Source organism: Labeo rohita, chromosome 10 (genome assembly GCF_022985175.1).
Source record: "Labeo rohita strain BAU-BD-2019 chromosome 10, IGBB_LRoh.1.0, whole genome shotgun sequence".
In the NCBI taxonomy this organism is placed as follows: Eukaryota; Metazoa; Chordata; class Actinopteri; order Cypriniformes; family Cyprinidae; genus Labeo; species Labeo rohita.
In genome coordinates this window covers 4927209-4950583 of record NC_066878.1, presented here as the reverse complement: position 1 = coordinate 4950583, position 23375 = coordinate 4927209, and the positions used below count along the sequence as shown (strand labels likewise).

Below are 23375 nucleotides of genomic sequence, written 5' to 3'. Positions count from 1 at the left end.
TTATTCTTGATCCGAGTGGCCCCAACATATCAAGCTGACTTTTCTGGGAAGTACTCTGGGAAGGTTTGTTTTGCTATTTTAGCTGTGTAAGCGTCTGCTTATCTCTGTACGTGTGTGTTTATACCTTCATGTCCATTAGCTTATTAGTCATCATGCTCTTTGGTTTATTTAAATAGGTAATTCTAAGGTTAACAAACAGGTCTGTAATACGTCTCTGAACTGAACAGATGATACAACATCATTATCCTCTCTAGCGCGTTTGAATTAAGCAAACCATACTCGGAATAAATCATATCAGCACTCAGTGAAATTTCACAGCAGTCCAAGTAAAGTCACTTAATCCATCTTACGCTGCTGTCAGCGCTTGCTTTGCTCATGTGAACCTTGCAGAGAAGACCACACTCGCTCAAAAACTTCAAAGATGTTTTTGTTCCAAGTTTTATAGTCGACAATTACCAACCTGATTGCTTTTAGACAGGACACCCACAGGCCAGTTTGCTGACCATCTGATGGACATCGCACACAAAACTAGAAAGCATTTTCTCTATCTGGCAAGCTTTAATCTGATTGGCTGATTTCAAGCAGCTTCCTGGAGTAAGGGCACACAGGGTTTATTATCAGTCTACTTGGAAACAAAGTCATGTTTACGAGGTACCGGGTGATACAGCGAGTGCTTTTCAGGATGAAACAGTCTCTAGATCAGCCAGTTTTTCCAGTTAGTGCGAACAAAACAAACTGTGATTTCTTTTTTTAACATACCAGTCAGACACTCTCTTCTTGTCTAAGTGGGCGTTTATAGGCCAGATTAAGCTGTGTGACTACAACACATTTTAACAATGAAAACTCTTCTCAAAATGCCTGTATCTTAGCCAGATTTGGCATTTGTGTATTTTCAAGCATCTCTCCTTTCATAGTGAGCACTTAGGACTCTTTTTCGGCTTTTCTGTGAACAATGCGCTCTGGTAATTACAGGAAAGAGCAGAAAGAGACTGACAATGGCCATCAGCAGGGTCACTGCAATTTTTGACATCGCCTATGTGAGCTGCTCACTCACGCTGCAATACTCTCACCGCTGAATGACAATTTGCCATCTGCTAGTCCAGCCTGACAGTTTGGAGAGAAAGACTATCAGCGGTACTATCAAAGTCAGGCGCACCCGCTCAACGAGGTGCTCGCTGAATGAACAATTTCGTCATGGGGCTTCATGAGGCACGCTGATTATTTATGTCGCTGTCAAGCACCTATGGCTCTTGACCAGATTTATTTTTGTTGTTGCGGGCAGAGTAATGGGATGAGTTTTCCCAGTCGTCAGTGCAAATGTTGTCTTCCTCTCGTGTCCTTAAAGTCAGGATTTTTTAAAATTTACAGCTGTTTTTCTTACTTTGCTTTTCCTTGGCTCGTCTTTCCTCACAGGGACATCGCCGAGAACTACGTTGAGTTGCTGAATTATTCCACTCTGAAGACGTGCACCGAGCTCACAGTGCTGTAAGTGTTTTTGCCTACATTTACCCTCAGCCACAATCCACTGTAAAGTCTGATGAATTAGTTTCATTGTGCTTTTTATATGATGGCTGCACATGTTAATGCCAGCATTACAATTTATAATGGCAACATGGCAGAGAGTTTGATTTAATAGTCAATTTAATTGAATGCGGTACAGATGTTGGTTTTGGTTTACGACTTCGGCTTTGGATCTCAGACATGTTTTTTTTAATCCACAGTTTATTATCTCTAAAAAGGAAATGCTTGTTCTTGGTTAGTCATCAGGATTTGAGTATCTGTCTCCAAGTGTTTCCTACAAGTGAAGAACAAAGCTTGATGCCCTTGTGGGTAATAAAGTCAAGCATGTGTTGAAATCATCATTTTACTGCAACTATAAAATGTAGGACATGCTGCCATTCTGATGGTTGTGTCTATCATTTGATGTTAGATACCATTTTATTTTATTACACAATTCTGATATTGTCAGATCAACAACTTAGGGATAGTTCATCCAAAAATGAAAATTCTGTCATTAATTGTTCACCTTCATGTCGTTCCAAACCTGTAAGACCTTCGTTCATCTTTGGAACACAAATTAAGATATTTTTGATGAAATCCGAGAGCTATCTGACCCTGCATAGACAGCAAAGCAACTGACACGTTCAAGGCCCAGAAAGGTAGTAAGGACATTGCTAAAATCGTCCATGTGACATAAGTGGTTCAAGGACACATCTGGTTCCGTGGTCTTGTCCCAAAGGCCATTTTGATGACGAGGTCTTCGGAGGGGATCTGTCTGTGGGGCAGCCTAACAGTCCTTCAACAGATTTGAACTATAGAGATGTGTTAGTGTTTTATGTGTAAGTCAGGCTAAAGAGATGGTTTTTAATCTAGATTTAAACTGACAGTGTGTTTGCCTCCCAAACAGTGTTGGGCTGATTGTTTAAGAGTTCGGGAGCTAAATAGGAAAATAATCTGCTGCCCACAGTTATATTTGATATTCTCTTTTTTGAAACGGCCATTTTGAGTTCTGTAAGCAGCTTTAAAGGACTATAATGCAATAAGAGCTTGCTCAAATACTGAGGTACTAAACCATTCAGAGCTTTATAGGTAATTAGCAAGTTTTTAAAATGTATACAATGTTTAATAGGGTGCCAGTGCAGTGTTGACAGAACTGGGCCAATATGGTCATACTTCTTGGTTTTTGTAAAATCTCTATTTTGAACCAGCTGGAGTTTGCTTATTAAGCGCATGGCGCAACTACCCAATAGAGCATTACAATAATCTTACCTTGAGGTCATGAATGCATGAATTAACGTTTCTGCATTTGCCATTGAGAGCATAGGTTGTAATTTAGATATATTTTTGAGATAGGAAAAATGCGATTTTACAAATGCTACACTCTAAAAAATCCTGGGTTATTTTTTTTTAACCCAAATGCTGGATTCAGCCTGTTGGTTCATTTTACTGGGATGTTTTTAATATTTCTACCCAGGTGCTGGGTTATTTTTTTAACCCAAACGCTGTTGGGTCATTTTATTGGGTTATTTTTAATATTTTTTACCCAAGTGCTGGGTAGTTTTTCTGTAACTAGGTCGCTGGGTCATTTTTAATGCTGGGTTATTGTTTTCTATCCAACCGCTGGGTTGAGCCTGTCTCTGACAAAACAACCCAGCTGCTGAGTTACAGTCAGAGCACGGGCTTTTAGAGTCCTCTACAGGAGAGAGCAGTTCTCAGTTCCGCCAGTTTGGTACACTTCTTCAGTGAAATAAAGGTTTGTATACATTTTATTTCATTTATAACGTCTTGCTGTAAATTGTATTATTTTACGCAACGCAACATAAGGACGAGATGTCAGTCAGTTTGCATGATGGAAAAGCCTTTTGCCTTGCATAAAATAAATGGATTTTATTCGTTATAGTACTGAGTTTAATTTAATTTGATGTTAAAATATGTTCTCTAATGTCAGGATTGTTCGTTTGTGGGCAGGTTTTGGAGTCAGTCATGGCATCTTACAGCTACGAGTGAAGTTCGCAGTTACCTTGGCGAACAGCTGCCCTTCACTAGCTCAGATTTTGGCAACACACCAGCACTAGAATTAGTGCTACTTTGGTAAAAAAGTGATTACAGAGAACGGTTGAATACACTAAATTAAAATGCTACTTTTAAATGCTACATTATGTCTAAAATGCTTGTTAAATGAGTTTGAATGTATGCAATATTGTAAACTATGCTGTATTCACCTAAATAAATTAAATTTGTCTTGTATTTTGTCTGTGTGTTCTTGCTTAATAATAAATGTTCATCTTTTGATTATTGCCATCGCCTCTAGTAATTCTGAGTGTTTTGTATAAGTTCCAGTCCATTTTAAGCCAGCAATATAATAATTTTTAAACAACAGTTGACTTAAATAAAATAACCCAGCATGTCTGGTAAGAACATTTAACAAAAAAATAACTCAGCATGTGTTCTGTCCAATATTTACCCAATACTGGGTTGCCAAATAACCCAAGTTGTATTTTTAGAGTGTAGAAATGTGGCTTTCAAAGGAAAGATTTTCTATCAAATAGCACACCTAGGTTTATAATTGATGACAAAGAATTGACAGAGCAGCCATCAAGTGTTAGACAATGTTCTAGGTCATTACATGCAGAGGTTTTTGGCCTGATAATTAAAACCTGTTTTTTCATAATTTAACAGGAGGAAATTACTAGTCATCCAATTTCTTATATCGACTGTGCATTCCGGTAATTTTCTTAAATTGGTACATTTTCTCAGGGTGCAAAGAAATATAGAGCTGAGTATCATCAGCATAACAGTGAAAGCTAACACCATGTTTCCTAGTGATATCTCCCAAGGGTAACATGTAAAGCGTGAAAAGAAACGGTCCTAGTACTGAACCTTGAGGTACTCCATACTGCACTTGTGGTTGGTATGTTACCTCTTCATTTACTGCCACAAATTGTATTTATTCAACAGTTTCTTCTCTTCTGCTTGCGTCATGATACTCTTGTGAATGTGTGTCAAAGACTGACACAGAAGAGAAGAAATTGTTTAAAAAAATCATTCTTTTTTTCTCTTCACGCATAAAAGGTATTCTTGTAGCTTTATAAAATTACAATTGAACCACTGATGTCACATGGAGCCTTGAACATGTCAATTGTGTTACTGTCTATGCAGGGTCAGAAAGCTCTCGGATTTCATTAAAAAAGGGTGAGTAATTAATTTTTGGGTGAACTATTCCTTTAACAACTAAAAAGGTTAATGGCATTTTGCTGTATACCAGAGCAAACTCACATCATTACAATTCTACCACAGATTTGAGAACAAGCTTTGCTCAAAAGTCTTGATGTTTGTGTTTTATTGCTTAGGCCTAAGATGTAGCATTTTTGTCAAGAACGTGTTGAAAGGTCTGCAAATTATAAATAAAACTGGGACTGTTTTTTCATCAGGCTTCCATGCTGGGCCTATTTGAGATCATTTCTGAAAATGTTTTCTTTATATCATTCTTCTCATTTTGTTCTGGGCAAATGAATAGAGTTTGAAGCAACTGATACTACTTTAAAATAATCTATTGATCTGCAGTGCAGTTTAACTCCTATCAGTTTTCACCTTGGGATGTTTATTTGCTGGCTGACTAGAGGATTCTAATCCCAGAACCTGTGAATGTGACTATTTTGGAGCGGTGGTCTTGATTTCCTCCCAAAACTGTTGAAAATGAAAGCAGAATGTCTCCCAGGAACAGTGTGATGACAGAAAATTTTCTCAGTGTCGTTGTTGCCTTATGCGGACAGACTGGCATGTCTCACAGCAACAACAATATCCCTTCCAGATGTTTTTTTTTCAAGACTCTATTAGTTTACTATTAAGACGTGCCATTCTCTTTTGTAATAGATGTGGGGAAGTGTCAGATATATCTTAAATGAGACTTTCGGGGAGAGATGAGTATCTCTGCAGATAGGGTCAGCTTGCCCTTGATGGAAGAATAAGATGGAAAATGCAGCAGAAATAATACGATTTCGTTATCATCTGGCTGTTTCACGGCCCAGCGGCTGTTCTTTGAGGCTTTCCACACAAGTGAAAATATGGTGGTATAGTCTCATTGGAAAGTAACATTAAAGTTTGTTCTCTCGATTTTTATGCCCAGATCGCTGCATGACAATAAAATCAAGATCCTTCCCGAAAACATTTTTCATTCTCTTGGATCTTTGGTTGAACTGTGAGTACCGCATAATCTGCAAAGATTGTGAAATCTTGTGATTTGAGAGTAATCATTTTGTTTAAACTTGTTTAAACATAATTTAAATGTCTTTGTATGCAAATGGAAATTGCTCATCTAACTGATGTATTTGTTTCTCCTTCTTGTTTTTTAGAGACTTGTCTTGCAACAGAATGTCCAGTCTTCCTAAAAACACCTTTAGGAGTTTAAAATATCTGCAGAAACTGTGAGTCATCCACATATCAGTCACACTGTTTATTTCAAAAGCGTTGGATTGGTCAGAGCACGCAATGTAATAAACAGCACCACAATAAAACAATGTTTTTAAGGGATAATTCACCCAAAGTGGAAAAAAAAAATCTGTCATTCACTCACCCTCATGTCCCTCCAAGCCTTTGCACTGTTATTTCTTCCATGGAAGAAACAAGTCTACATTTGGAAGCTGTCAACCCCTCAAAAATGACAAAAAAAAAACCCCACAATAAATGTAGTCTAGCTCTATTTACAACTGTTATGATACACTACCAGTTTTACAAGGCAAGATTTGTAATGTTTTTTAAAGAAGTCTCTTCTGCTCACCAAGCCTGCATTTATTCGATCCAAAGTACAATTTTGAAATATTTTTTACTATTTTAAATAACTGTTTTCTATTTGAATATATTTTAAAATGTAATTTATTTTTGTGATTCCAAAGCTGAATTTATAGCATTATTACTCCAGTCACATCCTTCAGAAATCATTATAATATTCTGATTTGCTGCTCAAAAACCATTTGTTATTATTGTTACTACGTTGAAAATAGCTGAACAGATTTTTTTTCAGGTTTCATTGATGAATAGAAAGTTCAGAAAAACAGCTTTTATCTGAAATTTATCCCCCCCCACCTTTTTTTTTAATTCCAGATAAATGCTGATCTTTGGATCTTTCTATTCATTAAAGAATCCGGAAAATTACTAAACTGTTTTAAATATTGATAATAATAATAAAATGTTTCTTGAACAGCAAATCAGCATATTAGAATGATTTTTGAATGATAATGTGACACTGAAGACTGGAGTAATGATGCTGAAAATGTATGATCACAGGAATAAATTACATTTTAAAATATATTAAAATAGAAAACAGTTATTTTAAATAGTACAAATATTTCAAAATTTTACTGTTTTTGCTGTACTTTGGATGGAATAAATGCAGGATTGGTGAGCAGAAGAGACTTCTATAAAAAACATTAAAAATCTTACTGTTCAAAAACTTTTGACTGGTACGAGGAGCAGACTAAAATTCACCGAAGCTCATTTGTAGCCTACATCCGCATTCAGATCATAGTTATTACTGATATTACTGCCTAAAATGAATGGTCTTCAGAAGACTTTGACAACTCCTGGTAACTATTAACTGTCGATGGAATAGCTACAAAGCGGTTCTTTATAAAAAAAAAAAAACAAGATTTGGAATGTGATAAGTAAATAATCAAAATTACCATTTTTGGCTGACATACTCCATTTAATATTTGCAGGAACATGTCCCATAATCCTTCCCTCCAAATTCACGCCAGTCACTTTGATCACCTGGTCCAACTTGAGTCTCTGTAGGTATCAACACTGCATGTTCTGCTTTTCAAAAGAATGCCTTTTTTAGTAGGTGTCACATGAAACACAACATGCACTTGTATTTAACAGAAGTCTGGAGGGCATTGAAATTCCTGATATAACCACCAAGATGTTTCTTCCCATGGGAAACCTGTCTCACATGTGCGTACCTTTGATCGTGTGTTGTTTTTTTTGCATGAGCAGGATGCTCAGTTTCTAATCTGTTATGTGTGCGTATCTGTCTTTTCTAGATATTTTAAGGATTTTCAGTACTGTTCCTATGCCCCACATGTTCGGAAATGTAAACCTAACACAGATGGCATTTCATCAGTGGAAGATCTGTTAGCCAGCCTGGTTCTGCGGGTGTCTGTCTGGGTTATGGCCTTCATCACCTGCTTTGGGAATCTCTTTGTTATTGGAATGCGCTCCTTCATTAGAGCAGAGAACAACCTGCATGCAGCCTGCATCAAAGTCCTGTGTTGTGAGTACAGCTAAAACTATTGTTATTATTTGATTAATACAAAGTCAAAAGTTTACATACACCTTGCGGAATCTACAAAATCTGTTAATTATTTTACCAAAATAAGAGGGATCATACAAAATGCATGCTATTTTTTATTTAGTACTGACCTGAATAAGAAATTTCACATAAAAAATGTTTAAATATAGAGAAAATAATAGTTGAATTTATAAAAATGAACCCGTTTAAAAGTTTACATACACTTGATTCTTAATACTGTGTTGTTACCTGAATGATCCACAGCTGTGTGTTTTTTTAGTGATAGTTGTTCATGAGTCCCTTGTTTGTCCTGAACAGTTAAACTGCCTGCTGTTCTTCAGAAATATCCTTCAGGTCCAACAAAGTCTTTGGTTTTTCAGCTTTTTTGTGTATTTGAACCCTTTCCAACAATGACTGTATGATTTTGAGATCCACCTTTTCACACTGAGGACAACTGAGGGACTCAAATGCAACTATTACAGAAGGTTCAAATGCTCGCTGATGCTTCAGAAGGAAAAACGATGCTTTAAGAGCCGGAGGTGAAACCTTTTTAATTTGAAGATCAGGGTAAATGTAACTTATTTTGTCTTCTGGACAACATGTAAGTATCTCCTGTAGCTTCTGAGGGACAGTGCTAAATGAAAAAAAACCCTGGCTCTTAATGCATCATGTTTCCTTCTAAAGCATCAGTGAGCGTTTAAACCTGATGCAGTTGCATATGAGTCCCTCAGTTGTCATTAGCGTGAAAAGATGGATCTCAAAATCATACAGTCATTGTTGAAAAAGACTCAAATACACAAAAATGCTGAAAAACCAAATAATTTGTGGGACCTAAATTATTTTTCTGAAGACTGTTCAGGACAAACAAGGGATTCATGAACAACTATCACTAAATTAAAAAAACAAAAACACACAGCTGTGGATCATACCAACACAGTTTTAAGAATCAAGTGTATGTAAACTTTTGAAGGGGGTCATTTTTATGAATTCAGCTATTATTTTCTCTTTTGGACTTTATTTACATTTTGCGGATTCTGCAAGGTGTATGTAAACTTTTGACATCAACTGTAAATACATGCAAAAATGTTTTATAATAATAAAAATAATAATAATAAGACGACAGCTTCAGATGTCTTGGATCGACATATGATCACAAGCTGTAATCGCCGTCTAACTTATTATTAAATAATTGTTAAACATTAAATGAACCTGAATGAATCATAATTATCAACTAGCTTCATTACTGAATAGTCTGGTCTTTGTACTGAACACTTAAATACACACACTCAGACTGCCATCTGTCTGTAACAGTCTCATAAAAATCCACAGAATTGAATTAACTCCAAAAAAGTTTGGCTAGACCATCTACAAGAGAAAAAAAAAATATTTTTTTGGAAAGAAACTATGCCCAGTTATGCAGCCTTCATGAATGGGGGTATTAGTGGAAAAGCCAAGGGTAACAATAGGTAAGGGAATTTATCTGAAAAATGGAAGCTGACAGTAAAGCCCATTATGATTTAGTTGCTTTTGTGTCTGGTGTATGTCTTTGTGCGTGTTTGATTGTTCATTGCTGAGCGTTTATGCATTCATCTATAATCCTATTTAGAAAGCGACAGTGCATTTGTCTTCATAAGCTAGCTTGCTTGAATGTTATGTGCATTTTTGAACTTATTTAAAGGGTAAAGTTACAGACTGTTCCACAGTCCGATCACTTCCCGATGTACCGAACAATAAACACATCTACTAATACTTCAGTAAATCTGTGACAGATGTAGTTTTTTCCAGACATCAGGATGAGAATGTGAATAGCCGCTTGATGGGTTGCTTTTTTCAGGACTGCGGTTTTACTGCCAAAAATCCAATGGGGAAGGCAGCATTATTTTTATTATTTTGTTTTTGCTTGAAAATTGTGATTTCATGCTTTCCCAGCATATTTATTTTTGTTAACTATATGTTTTATTAATTTTCCTTTGATACAGAAATAAAGTCTGTAATGACTATAATACAGTGACAGCAAATGACATCAACACGTTACAGGTGCATATATACACATACGAGGGAATTAAGTCTGCAAAAATAAAATATTGAAGTACTGACAATGAGTAAAGAACTAAATCAGCCAGGGTACCCTAAAATAAATCTTCTTGTCAGGATATTTCCTACATACTCTAAATTTGTTGTGAAACTTGCCGAGATTATATTATTGGCCATTTGTCTCTTCTTTGGACAAACAATCTTTTGCTAAATTTTACTTTTTCAGCAAAAGCTGATTTTAATTTATTATATAGGTATTATAGTAATAACTGAAAGTTTTAAATGTTATTATATTAATACAAATTAGTTTATATAAATTATTATTATATATTAATTAGATTCATTATACATAATCATATCAAAACTATATATATGTGTGTGTGTGTGTGTGTGTGTGTGTGTGTGTGTGTGTGTGTGTGATCCTGCACCGCAAAACCAGTCATGAGTAGCATGGGTATATTTGTAGCAATAGTCAAAATCACATTGTATGGGTCAAAATTATTGATTTTTTTAAAGATCATGTTCCATGAAGATATTTTGTAAATTTCCTACCATAAATATACAAAAAATTACATTTTGATTAGTAATATGCATTGCTAAGAACTTAATTTGGACAACTTTAAAAGCTATTTTTTTCAATATACTGTTTTGTTTTTTTTTAACCCTCAGAGATTCCAGATTTTCAAATAGTCGTATCTCGGCCAAATATCGTCCTATCCTAACAAACCGTACATCAAAGGAAAGCTTATTTATTCAGCTTTGACTGGTTTAGTGGCCACATATATAGTGCTGTGCACTGGTGTTCTGATTTTTTTCTTTTCTTTCTTTCTTTGTGTTTTTATTAAATGTAAATCAGTTAAATAAAAAACGTAAATAAAGTAAATCAAATAAACAGTACTTGCACTATCAGAAAAAGGAAAAAACAATGCTGTTTTATATTTTGTCATTAACATTCTATTTATGAATCAAGTTAGTGTTAGTGTATTCCAGAATAATAAATCAAGGCAGTAACAATTTAAACAATATATTTCATATCAAGCTATTCTTTTTATAGTTGACTACCTTTAATTTTTTCGGATCATCAGTCATCAACTCGGTAAATACTGGTCACAGACACAGAGGTTTACTTTAAATTTTACCAAGCTGATTACTCACTAAAAAAATCCCACAGATCATGTTTTCAGGTCATTTTAACTCTTATTTTGACATAACAAAGTGATTATATCTAAGTGTGTGAGTTGTTTACTTTCTTTTTTAAATTATTCTTCCCATTAACGCCATCATATTGTTTATTCAGACTGATTTGTGAACACAAGAGGGTTTACCACTTGAGCCAATCACAGCTGAACATAACTAGTCATATCCAATCATTGCCTCTACTCACATGACTTTCATTCTCAATTGCCCCCCACCAAACACACCGTAGCTTTGCGCTTTGCCAGAGTGCAACTCATTTGATTTTATATTATTTTATTTAATTCATATAGAGAGTACAAGTTCATGACAAAATTCCACATCTGTCCTGTTTAACTCTTGGAGGACGACCTCCTTAAATGCCCTGGTCCTTAATGGGGAGTTTTGCTCAGCTCGTCTCTACAAAATCCCCCACAGCTGCTCAAGAGTGTTAAGATTGAGTAAAATACATGTCCACTGAAGGATTTTCACCTTGGGAGAATTAATAGCTTCATTGTCATGTTGAAAAAATTCCCAACAATGCAGGGAATGAGGAGAGGGTAGCAAATACATATTACATCAGACAGTGGTGTGTAAATTCATGGCAGCATTGATAAAGCACAACTCCCTCACGCTTTCAGCACTCATACAACCCAATATAAGAGCTTTACTAACATTGAACGTCACTGTGGGAACCAGGCACATCTCAATGTACTCCTCCTCTTGCAACACCAGAACTTTTTGGATCCGAAATGATTGACTTGGTCTCTTGAGACAAGAGTATGGACTCCCAGATTTGGTAAAATATTTTGTAAATATGGGCCTTGAAAGAGGTTAAATGAGTTTATTGTGCTTTGTAGGCAATTCTAGTGGTGACAACAACCATGCATGTCATTTCTGCAAGCTCTGTCATACTCTGTGAGATGAAGTGTCACTCTTTTCATAGCTCTGAGACACTTGCATGTTATTTTCCTGCTCTTTTTCTAGCAAAAACTCACTCATCACTAAATGAAAACTTAAAGGGAAGACCTGATTATTTCAGGAGCATGTCACAAGTCCATTGTTTTTGAATGTCAGTGGTACATCTGCTATATTTTGACACTTAAAACAATAATTTGGTATTCCTCTTGTATCATTGTACATTGCAGTTCTCTCTCAAGTGATTGCATTGTTGCCAGCATTAAGTCTGAGTATGATTCAGTAGGCTATGTTGTTAGAAAATAATTACTTGTCTTTACAAGTTTTGGTTCAATATACATTGCCTTAAACCTACACTATTTTTTTTTTTAATTTAGTAACTTTCAGGAGGGTGTACTCATTTTTTGCAAGACAACATTGTATCACTTTGATAAGAAAATCTTATTTTCCTAAAAAAGTTTGACATTCTTATTTGGTAATTGATCAAGCTGGCTTGTTGGAACATTGTATCTCCAAAGAACCCTAATGTGTCTTCTAAGTAAAGAATAATTGCTGAATTTCTTAAGTTTTAGAGGGGGTGTACTCATTTATGCCGTGCACTATATAAGATGTGTCAAATATCAAATAAAGGTCAGTTCTGAGGACAGAGAGTTGTTATCAGCCACTGTCACATTCACAGTTCACTGTCTGTGCTTGGTCTGTTCATCTCAGCTATATCAGTGCATTCAGAGTGGGATCAGAAGCTTAGCTTTCACCTTCACCTGTCGCTTTCTTTAATAGTGTCCCTCTGCTCACCTTTGCCATGCTGCCAGTATCAAAGATCGCTTACTACCACAGATGGCCATACCACCTTCAATTATTCCTTCAAACTATAAAGAACAATGATGCGTTTATACATTATTCACATTATTATAAACACATTCCCTTTTCTCATAAGCTTTTGTGACAGCTGCAGTTTTCCTCAATTTAAGCTCTGACTTGTGGGAGAACCAGGAAATGAGCAGCTGTCAAATATTTCACACCTCCTCAAAAAAGAAAGGCCTAAAATAAACTGGCAGGCAGCTTCACGCCACTGGTCACACTGTGTCTTTGTTTTTATATTGGTAATGAGAAACAGAATTTGCGCTGTCAAGATTAACATCCATTACACAAATTGATGCAGAAGGGACTAATCACTATTGTTTTAAATCAACTTAATAAGTCTGTGACTAGAGGGTGTAACAAAAACCAACATGACCTGATGATATTAGAAACAGCGATTCCACAAATGGTACAGACATTGACTTTGGTGGTTAAGTCATGAGATGAGGACTGAAGAACAAACCAAGTCTCAGTCCTGGCACATGATTTCATGTTATATTTATTTGTAGAAGCTTACAGTTTTTTTTCATTTGAGGATTGTAATCATTTGCTTTAATGCTTTCCAGTTGCTGACTGTCTGATGGGAGTCTATCTTTTCTTCCTGGGGATATTCGACGTGAAATTCCGGGGTGAATATAACCGGAACGCTCTTATCTGGATGGACAGCGTGGAATGCAGAACGATTGGCTTTCTCGCCATGCTCTCCTCTGAAGTATCCGTTCTCCTCCTCACCTACTTGACACTAGAGAAATTCCTAGTCATCGTTTTCCCATTTAGCCATCTGCGGCCCGGGAAGCTGCAGACGGTGTTGGTTCTGGCCTTCATCTGGATTCTGGGATTTGTCATAGCAGCTGTTCCCTTGCTAAATGAAGACGTGTTTGGGAACTATTATGGGCGAAATGGAGTGTGTTTTCCTCTGCACTCAGATAGGCTGGAGAAACCAACAGCCAAAGCATACTCCACAGGGATATTTCTTGGTTCGAGTCTTTTTAATGATTTAATGCTTACTAATGTATTGAAATGTTTTCATATATTTTAATTCATATATTTAATTCTGCTATACATATTATATACTACCAGTCAAATTTTTGAAAATAATTATGATTTTTTTATGTTTTGGAAAGACGTCTGGTATGCTCACCAAGCCTGCATTTGTTTTATCAAAATATTATTGTGAAATATTACAATTACAATTTAAAACTCTTTTCAATTTGAATATGTGACCCTGGACGACAAAACCAGTCTTATTTGTAGCAATAGTTAAAAATACATTGGATGGGTCAAATTTTTCGTTTATGACAAAAATCATTAGGATATTAAGTAAAGATCATGTTCGATGAAGATATTTTGTAAATTTCCCACCTTAAATATATCTAAACTTAATTTTTGATTAGTAATATGCATTGCTATGAACTTCATTTGGACAACTTTCAAGGCGATTTTCTCAAAATTGTAATTTTATTCCACCATCAGATTCCAGATTTTCAAATAGTTGCATCTCGGCCAAATATTGTCCTTCCCTAACAAACCATACATCGACAGAAAGTGTATTTATTCAGCTTTCAGATGATGTAAAAATCTCAAGTTCGAGAAATTTACACTTACGACTGGTTTTGTGGTCTAGGGTCACATATATTTAAAAATTTAGTGAATTCCTCTGATTAATTCCTCAGCTGCCATTACCACAATCTTCAGTGTCACAAGATCCTTCAGAAATCATTGTAATACGCTAATTTGGTGCTCAGGAAACTTTTCCTATTATAAATGATGAAAATGGTCTTGCAGCTTAATTTTTTTGCAGAAACAAAAAAGAGACTGCAATTCAAAAGTCTGGGGCAAATAAGAAATTAATACTTTTATTTCGCAAATATACAGTCAGTTGTTAATTTAAATGTTTTTTTAATGTTACAAAAGATTTCAAATAATTGCTCACACAGTTTCCACAAAAATATTAAATTGTTTTTAACATTAATTGCAATAATGATTGTTATCAATCGAGCACCTATAATAATTGTTTGCTTTTTCAAATAGAAAACTAATAATTCTAATAACATTTTTACAATATTACTGTTCGTTCTGTATTTTTAATTTGAAAAAAAGAACATTGAATGCAGCCTTGGTAAGTATAAGAGACTTTTAAATCTCAAACTCAATTCAATCTTAGACTGCTACTATAATATAATATAATATCTGACTCTGGACCACAAAAACCTGGACCTCTTAAGTAGCACGGGTAGATTTGCAACAATAGCCAAAAATACATTGCATGTGTCAAAGTGATTGATTTTTCTTTTATGCCAAAAATAATTAGGACATTAAGTGAAGATCATGTTCCATGAAGATATTTTGTAAGTGTCCTACTGTAAGTATATCAAAACTTTTGATTAGTAATATGCATGGCTAAAATCTTCGTTTGGACAACTTTAAAGGTGATTTTCTTAATATTTTTATTTTTATTTTTTTATTTATTTATTTTTTTTGCAAATATTGTCCTATCCTAACAAACTGTACATCAACAGGAAGCTTATTTATTTAGGTTTATATGATGTGTAAATCTCTATTTCAAAAAATGGACACTTATGACTTGTTTTGTAGTCCAGGGTCACACATAATATATAAAATAGGGTGACCATTTTTAAAAGTTCAAACAGCAAAAGAATTGATCTTAAATGTACGATTTGTCTACGTGCGCGAAGGAAAATCAAAATGCTAGCACATCACTTGAGTTTTCATGTGTTGTGTTAAGAAATTGATCTGCTGGTTTTAGCTTGTTGAAAACGCATTGTAAAGACCACAGAAAGTAAAACGCCTTGTAAAGACAAGGCGTTCGTATTGTCTTTGCATCCGAGAAAGATGTTAGTATCCACAAACTCTCCGTGCTGATTACTTTAAGCACGTTATACAACGAAAGCAATAGAAACAGAACTGCACAATGCATTTAGATATATTTACACTGAAACTGTAACTGACTCATCGTGAAACCGCAACGTTTCGGATAAACAGGGACGTCTGGTTACCCTAAAAATGTTTACATTCAGCTGTCTACCATCCATCCTATTACTTTCATCTGTCAGTCCTTACGTGCATATCCTGAAATATTTGTGTATTGTGTATTCACAGGTCTTAATCTGGTGGCGTTCTTGGTGATTGTCGTTTCCTATTCCAGCATGTTCTGTTCCATTTATAAAACCGGCCTCAATGCCACAGATGTGCGCAGTCGGCTACACAAAGATGTGGCCGTGGCCAATCGCTTTTTCTTTATTGTGTTCTCTGACGCCCTCTGCTGGATACCCATATTTTTGGTCAAAACGCTCTCCCTGCTCAAAGTTGAGATTCCAGGTATGATACCTGTATTTCTTCAGCCCGTGATTTATTTAAAGGTGGCATGATCTTATTCATTCATTCCTTACTTCCACATGGTTTTTATATAATGGAATTATATATCCATTTGCATGGAGCTTCAGAATTTTGAATTTATACATTACATGTATTACATGTATACCTTATAAGGCATTTGGTACAAAATTTATTTTGAAAGAGAAGTATCTTTATAATAAAGGAATATTATAATAAGTTTAGTAATAATAAATACACTACCAGTCAAAAGTTTTTGAACAGTAAGATTTTTTTTTTTAAGAATTCTCTTCTGCTTACCAAGCCTGCATTTTTGATCCAAAATGCAGCAAAAGCAGTAATATTGTGAAATATTTTTGCTATTTATAATAACTGCTTTCTGTCTGAATATATTTTAAAATGTAATTTATTTCTGTGATCAAAGCTAAATTTTTAGTTACTCCAGTCTTCAGTGTTCATGATCATTCTAATATGCTGATTTGCTGTTGAAGAAATGTTATTATTATCATTATTATTATTATTATTATCAATGTTTAAAACAGTTGAGTACATTTTTCAGTATTATTTGATGAATAGAAAAATCCAACGATCAGCATTTACGTGAAATAAAAAGATTTTGTCACATTATACACTATACCATTCAAAAGAAGTTCTAGAAATTAATACTTTTATTTTGCAAGGATGCTTTAAATTGATCAAAAGTGACGATGAAGACATGTATAATGTTACAAAAGATTTATATTTCAGATAAATGCTGTTCATCTGAACTTTCTTGAAAATTCTACTCAGCTGTTTTCAACAAAATAATAATAATTATAATAATAAATGTTTTTTGAGCAGCAAATCAGAATATTAGAATGATTTCTGAAGGATCATGTGACTGGAGTAATGATGCAAAAAAAAAAATAGAAAACAGTTATTTTAAATAGTAAAAATATTTCGAACTTTTTGCAGTTTTTGCTTGGTGAGCAGAAGAGACTTCTTTAAAAAACATTAAAAATCTTAATGTTCAAAAACTTTTGACTGGTAGTGTAATTCTTGGTTCTTTAGACCTTGAAATAATAAAGAATTAATTAATAAAATTTACATAAAAGTTTAGCGGTGACTAAACTTTAAATTCTAAATCTTTAAATTAACTTTTTCTTCCTTTTTGCACAAATGGCACTGTTTTCTGAAAATGACCCCGTTACCTCTGGCCAAGTGTATCAGAGAATTTAAGAGTACGGCCAGTTCTTTTTTGTTTAAATGAATCCTCTCTGTTTATCTCTGCAGGGACAATAAACTCTTGGGTGGTGATTTTCATTCTTCCTATCAACAGCGCCCTTAACCCCATCCTCTACACCTTGACCACCAGCTTCTTCAGAGAGCAGGTGGAGCTTCTCCTGTGCCGCTGGCAGCGGCACTCGGCGTCCAAGAAAGACCGTAAGAGTCTCACCAGCTCCACCATCTACATGGAGACCTCTCGAAATGCAGAATACCCCGCCAAAATTTCCTTGCAACGACTGTCTTTGGCAGACATGGATAACCAATATGGGTGAAAGAGCCAAAGCGTTAAAGGTATCATAGTGTAGGCCTATCATATTCATTATCTGTGTTCAGACTGGAGAATAACTTTCCTGCAACAAAGGATGGCACTGTGATTCCTGCCTTTTAGGTTCTAATATGGAGTGCTCTTCGTAGACGCATGACTCTAGCTTCACTGTTTTCTCCATTAGGAGAAGCATTTTTGATCACTTCAGCTAGGTAAGAGCCTCGGACCCCTCCAGCGTCCATTTTCCCCCTAACTGCCATGTCTGGCTCACAGTCCTTGAGCTGGGCTTGCTGTTTGTCTCTAAAGCTTTTAAAGAAGAAAATCGATGACTACAAAACGCAGTGCACAAGACTGTCAGTATTTACTGCAGAGCACATCAGAGGGAACTATAAAGCATTATTTACATGAAGGACATTTTCTTCGTTTTTGTTTTTTTTTTTTACGTAAGTGTTCCGATGTGTTGTTTTGAGATTGAATTTGAGAAGTTATTTGTAATGTACAGAGAAGGGTTTTTTAATGCTTGCTCTGCTATTTCACAGAAAAGACACATTAAAGGGAATGCTTCAGCATTGTCTTGGTCAACAAAATAAATGGTTCCTGACTGAACAGAAGCATGCAATCATGATAAAGAGGTGCATATTGTTCAGCCATATAAGATAATACAGATACATTGTTTATTTCTTGATCATTTTTTATGATAATGTAAAATTTTTTATTTTTATACTCATGTCGGCTATTTATAAGTTGTAATTTTTTTCTACCCACCTCAAGATATGTGATCTAATATTCAAAATCAGACATAAATATGTTAATAGTTTGAATGCTCATGGAATTTGTCAAGCAATATAAAATTGACAAAAAGTCCATCTACCAGTGACATTAGCAAGCCAAGGATTTCCTTGTACTTCAATCTCACTGTATGACACAGAGTTTTTCTTTACTCTTAGTAAGCCTGTTGATTGTTTATAATTTATCATAAAAGACAATATACCCCATGAATGAGTGATCTCGCTCAAATCTTGTGTTTGTGCAATTTTACATAACGTATATCACACAGAACGCAAAAGTTTTTGAAAAAGTTTCTAATGCTCCTCAGCAGTATTGGGGAAAGTTACTTCTTAAAGTAAATGCTTTGCAATATTGCATTACTCTCTAAAAAAAAAGTAACTAATTACATTACTTACACTACCAGTCAAAAGTTTTTGAACAGTATGATTTTTAATGTTTTTTGAGAAAATTTCTTCTGCTCACCAAGCCTGCATTTATTTGATCCAAAGTATAGCAAAAACAGCTAAATTTTGAAATATTTGTACTGTTTAAAATAACTGTTTTCTATTTGAATATATTTTAAAATGTAATTTATTCCTGTGATTTCAAAGCTGAACTATTAGCATCATTACTCCAGTTACATGATCCTTCAGAAATCCAGAAAACAGCTGAGTAATTTTTTTTTCAGAATAACAGCATTTATCTTTTGTAACATTATAAATGTGTTTGTCATCACTTTTGATCGATTTAAATCCTTGCTACATAAAAATGTATTAATTTCTATAATAATAATAAATATACTAACTGAAGCTTTTAAATGGTATAGTGTATAATGTCACAAAAGCTTTTTATTTCAGATAAATGCTGATCTTTGGATCTTTCTATTCATCAAAGAATCATAAACAAATGTACTTAAATTTTGATAATAATAATAATCAGCATATTAGAATGATTTCTGAAGGATCATGTGACACTGAAGACTGGAGTAATGATGCTGAAACTTTAGCTTTGATTACAAGAACTAATTACATTTTAAAATATATTTAAATAAAAAAACTGTTATTTTAAAAAGTAAAAATACTTCTAATTTTTTACTGTTTTTGCTGTACTTTAGCTCAGATAAATGCAGGCTTGGCGGGCAGAAAAACCTTTAAAATCTTACTGTTCAAAAACTTTTGACTGGTAGTGTAGTTACTTTTAATGGAAAGTGATGTGTTACATTACTTTTGTGTTACTTTTTCTTATCTGGGCTGGGCTTGCTTGTTTTTATCATTTTTATTTATTATTATAACTGAATTGGATCATCAAAGGTCAGCAGCAAAGACATTGGTTAATAAAATGGGATCAAATCCATAAAGGATATTTGTATTATTTAGTTTTATTATTTAGTTATTTTGTTTTATTCTTTTGTGCAAGTGAGATGAGTAATTTCTCTCAGCATGGGAACAGAAGAGCTGTCAGTCAATACATGGGAAAACAAAGTAACTGGAGTTGCTTTTTTGAAAAAGTGTATTTTTTGTAAATATCTTTACTAGTTACTTGAAAAAAGTAATCTGATTATGTAACTCACATTACTTATAATGCTTTACCCCAAAACTGCATCTCAGGATACTTTAAAAATCATTGTATATGTTTCAAGTATTGATAATAACAAAAGGCGTTATTAATAATTGAGAAACAATAGTAATTGATAACTGAGCAGCAAAACAGCATATTCGAATTCAGCGTCATGTTTCACAATATTGCAGTTTTGACTTTTAAATCAAATAAATGCAGCCTTGGTGAGCATAAAAATCCTAATTAATCCAAACTTTTGATTGGTAGTTCATAAATGTTTGCTTGTGTTTAAATCTGTGAACATTCTGATAATCAGTTTTGTACTATTTCTACTACACAACTAAATTACATTACAAACATTTTTCAAACTACTTTCGGAGAGGCTTAACGGTTTTAATGAAACTGTGCTCTTTTAAAGATAGGCTCTATTAAAATGTTACATTTGGTGCCTTTTGTCTGGGTTGTTTGCAACTGTGCACCTGTCAGTATCCAGCAGCATCCTTTCAGGCGCTCCAGAACCTAATGGATGGAAGGAAACTGACGGGCTTGCGTCTCAGCCAATCAGCGATCTCCATTTCTCCCCTTCGGTAAATTTCTGCGCTCTGATTGGTCGCCAAGGGCGGAGCTGCGCCATCCTCAGCGGCCGTCTTTTTCTGTCAGTCGATGTGAGGAGACGCGAGACCGATGAAGTGAAAATAGCAGAATTGAGCGACGACGCTTGGATAAAGATATGAAGATATAAACTCCTAAACACAAACACACAAGGTATGGTGTTTTTTGCTCGACGCTTTCACGGTGTGAAATATAATCGTGTTTCCATTCCAGTGCGCGAAATTTCATTTGTGAAGCCGCCTAAAATTGACGAAGAAGCCGTGAGGAAGGCCAGACCACCAGCACAGATTGTGTTTGTTTGTCTGTTGATAACAAACACAACACGACACAACAGATTTGGCTTTAAAGTGTTTCTTGCATAATTACAAATATTTTATGTTGTCTAAATGATTGGCATCGGCGTTTTGGGTTCACAAAGCGGAAAAATGTCATTTACATGTAACGTTAGCTGTAATGGAGATAGATGTCTGCGGTGATTATGACAACAATGTAACGGTAATAGTGTCTGTGTTCAAAATTGAGTGTGCTGCCTATCTAGATGGCATTTGTGAACATCACTGATGTTATATTTTACCTTTAGGAAATTGGATGATTTTGTATTCTGCATGGCAACAATCGCATCCTCCTCCTTTGTCTAAACAGGGTAAGTCGTGACAGGATTTTTTCCCCATTATTTCATTATTAATACTTAAGTAAATATATGGAATGTGTGGCATTTTGTGCAGTTAATTATACTTAAGTGCAATATGTGAGACATGGATACTGTAGATTGTAGATGTAGATTATTGTCTTGTATGATTATATACCATCAGTTATTTACAGTACGTGCTTTCACCAGGATGTAGTGAATTAACAAAGACTTTGTAGACGCAAATCTGTTTTACCTATGTGAAAAAATGGCACACTGAACACCAAGGATTCAAAATCTGAATTTAAAATATAAATAAACATATATCGAACAAAGAAAATTAGAAAATATTACTTTTTTTTAAGATTATGCACTATGTTGTTACTAATCTAATAAACAAATCTGTGACAGACCATGTGTCCTATTGAGAAACTGTCCTAAATGAGAAAAAACACACAAAAAAAAGTAGATAAATTTTATAGTGCTCTCAGACTTTTGGAGCTCCTGTTTTTGTTACTGTATGTCAGGTTGTTCTTTTTTCAGTTGTTTTGATACTTGCAGGTTCCAGTGAGGATTCGCTGGGCACAAACAGCTTTTGCATCTGTGCTTTATTCATTACATGTAGTTCATGCTCACTTCATTGTTTTGACCCATGTGTGTTTACTTGAGGGTTTGCAAATATTTGCATTCAGCTGCTGAAACCATACGTGAATGCATTTTTGTTTTGCTTGAAATGTTCTCCTAATAATCTGTAATATATTTGCTGATCTAATATAAAGAAAAGCTTGCACAGGTCTGTCAGATAGTTCCTCAGCTGTGGGTTGTTTGTGAGTGTGTGGGTGCGTTTACCGTAGATGGTTTGATGTTGTAATTGAGTCTTGCGGCTCATATCCTGGTCTGCAATTAGTGAAGTGATTTATGGTTTTATTTTTACAGTCTAAACCATATTATTGTCTAGATGTGTTTAGGTTCTCATGACAAAGAAATGCTTTCTGGATCCTGCAGATTGTACAACTCAAACTTGATGTGTGCATAAATAATTGTGATTTCCTTCAGGAAATTCTTATCTAATTGTTGAACGTTCTGTCTGCGGTACTTCAGAAGACCACGCATTTCACAGTTACTGAGAGTTTTTACTGAATGTGTGATGCGCAGCCCACTTAGACATTACATAATCTTTAAGAGATGGTCTTGGTTATTGTGTGTAGGTTAGTGGGTGCTTACAGGGTTTTATATAACAGCTTCTGGCAGGTAGTTTTTAGAAACACAGGTGATATGTCTGCACTGTACTATGGTGGCCAATTTTTAGTCAAGAGCTGTTCAGTGTTCAGCAGCTGTTTCCATATTGTGAACTGTATGTCTCTCTTCTCTCTCTGGCTGTTTTTCCAAAGCTGAAGTCATGAATTATTAACTGGGGAGTAAGAGCTGCAAAAAAAAGGAACATAACCATAGCAACACTACATTGTTTTTCCATCACTATCTCCATCTACCTCCACATCGCTCATCTTGAATACTTTATCTTTTTGTGATGTTTCTCAGGCTAATAAGCAATGAGAGTGATGCACAGTTGTACACCTACTCACGGACACTAGCGCTGAGCACTCATTGCAGCCCAACAACAGAATCATTAAAAAAGATATAGTTAATGTAACTTAACACAGTTTAACTTGTTAAAGAGAACTCCACTTCCAGAACAACAATTTACAAATAATGTACTCACCCCCTTGTCATCCAAGATGTTCATGTCTTTCTGTCTTCAGTCGTAAAGAAATTATGGTTGTTGTGGAAAGCATTTCAGGTTTTTTTTGCATATAATGGACTTCATTGGTGCCCTGAATTTGAACTTCCAAAATGCGGTTTAAATGCAGCTGCAAAGGGCTCTAAACAATCCCAGCCAAGGAAGAAGGGTCTTATCTAACGAAACGATCGGTCATTGTTTTTCACAAAATAAAAATTTGTATACTTTTTAGGCACAAAAACTTGTGTAGCACAAGCCCTGGGATGTGCGTCCATGGCTCGTTCTTGATCGATTCATTCATTTTGAACGAATCTTTAATGTGACTCGGGAAGAATGAGTCGTGTCGGGGAGTGATTCATTCAGTCGTGTATGCGCAGAATCCTGTTAGGTTCTGTACTGGAATTAGTTCACCTGT

General features: G+C 35.0%; 1 protein-coding gene across 2 annotated transcripts in view; it reads left to right on the top strand.

Moving 5' to 3' along the window:
- Positions 1–17979, top strand: part of rxfp2a (relaxin family peptide receptor 2a) — a 58568-nt gene extending 40589 nt beyond the window's left edge. For both annotated transcript variants that reach the window (XM_051121353.1, XM_051121352.1), the window contains exons 10-18: positions 1414–1485; positions 5627–5698; positions 5853–5924; positions 7215–7286; positions 7378–7449; positions 7539–7768; positions 13339–13749; positions 15893–16111; positions 17399–17979. In XM_051121353.1, the coding sequence (XP_050977310.1) occupies positions 1414–1485; positions 5627–5698; positions 5853–5924; positions 7215–7286; positions 7378–7449; positions 7539–7768; positions 13339–13749; positions 15893–16111; positions 17399–17664 (1486 nt within the window). In that variant the 3' untranslated portion in view covers positions 17665–17979. The remainder of the gene's footprint in view (positions 1–1413; positions 1486–5626; positions 5699–5852; positions 5925–7214; positions 7287–7377; positions 7450–7538; positions 7769–13338; positions 13750–15892; positions 16112–17398) is intronic.
- The last annotated feature ends 5396 nt before the right edge of the window (positions 17980–23375 follow it).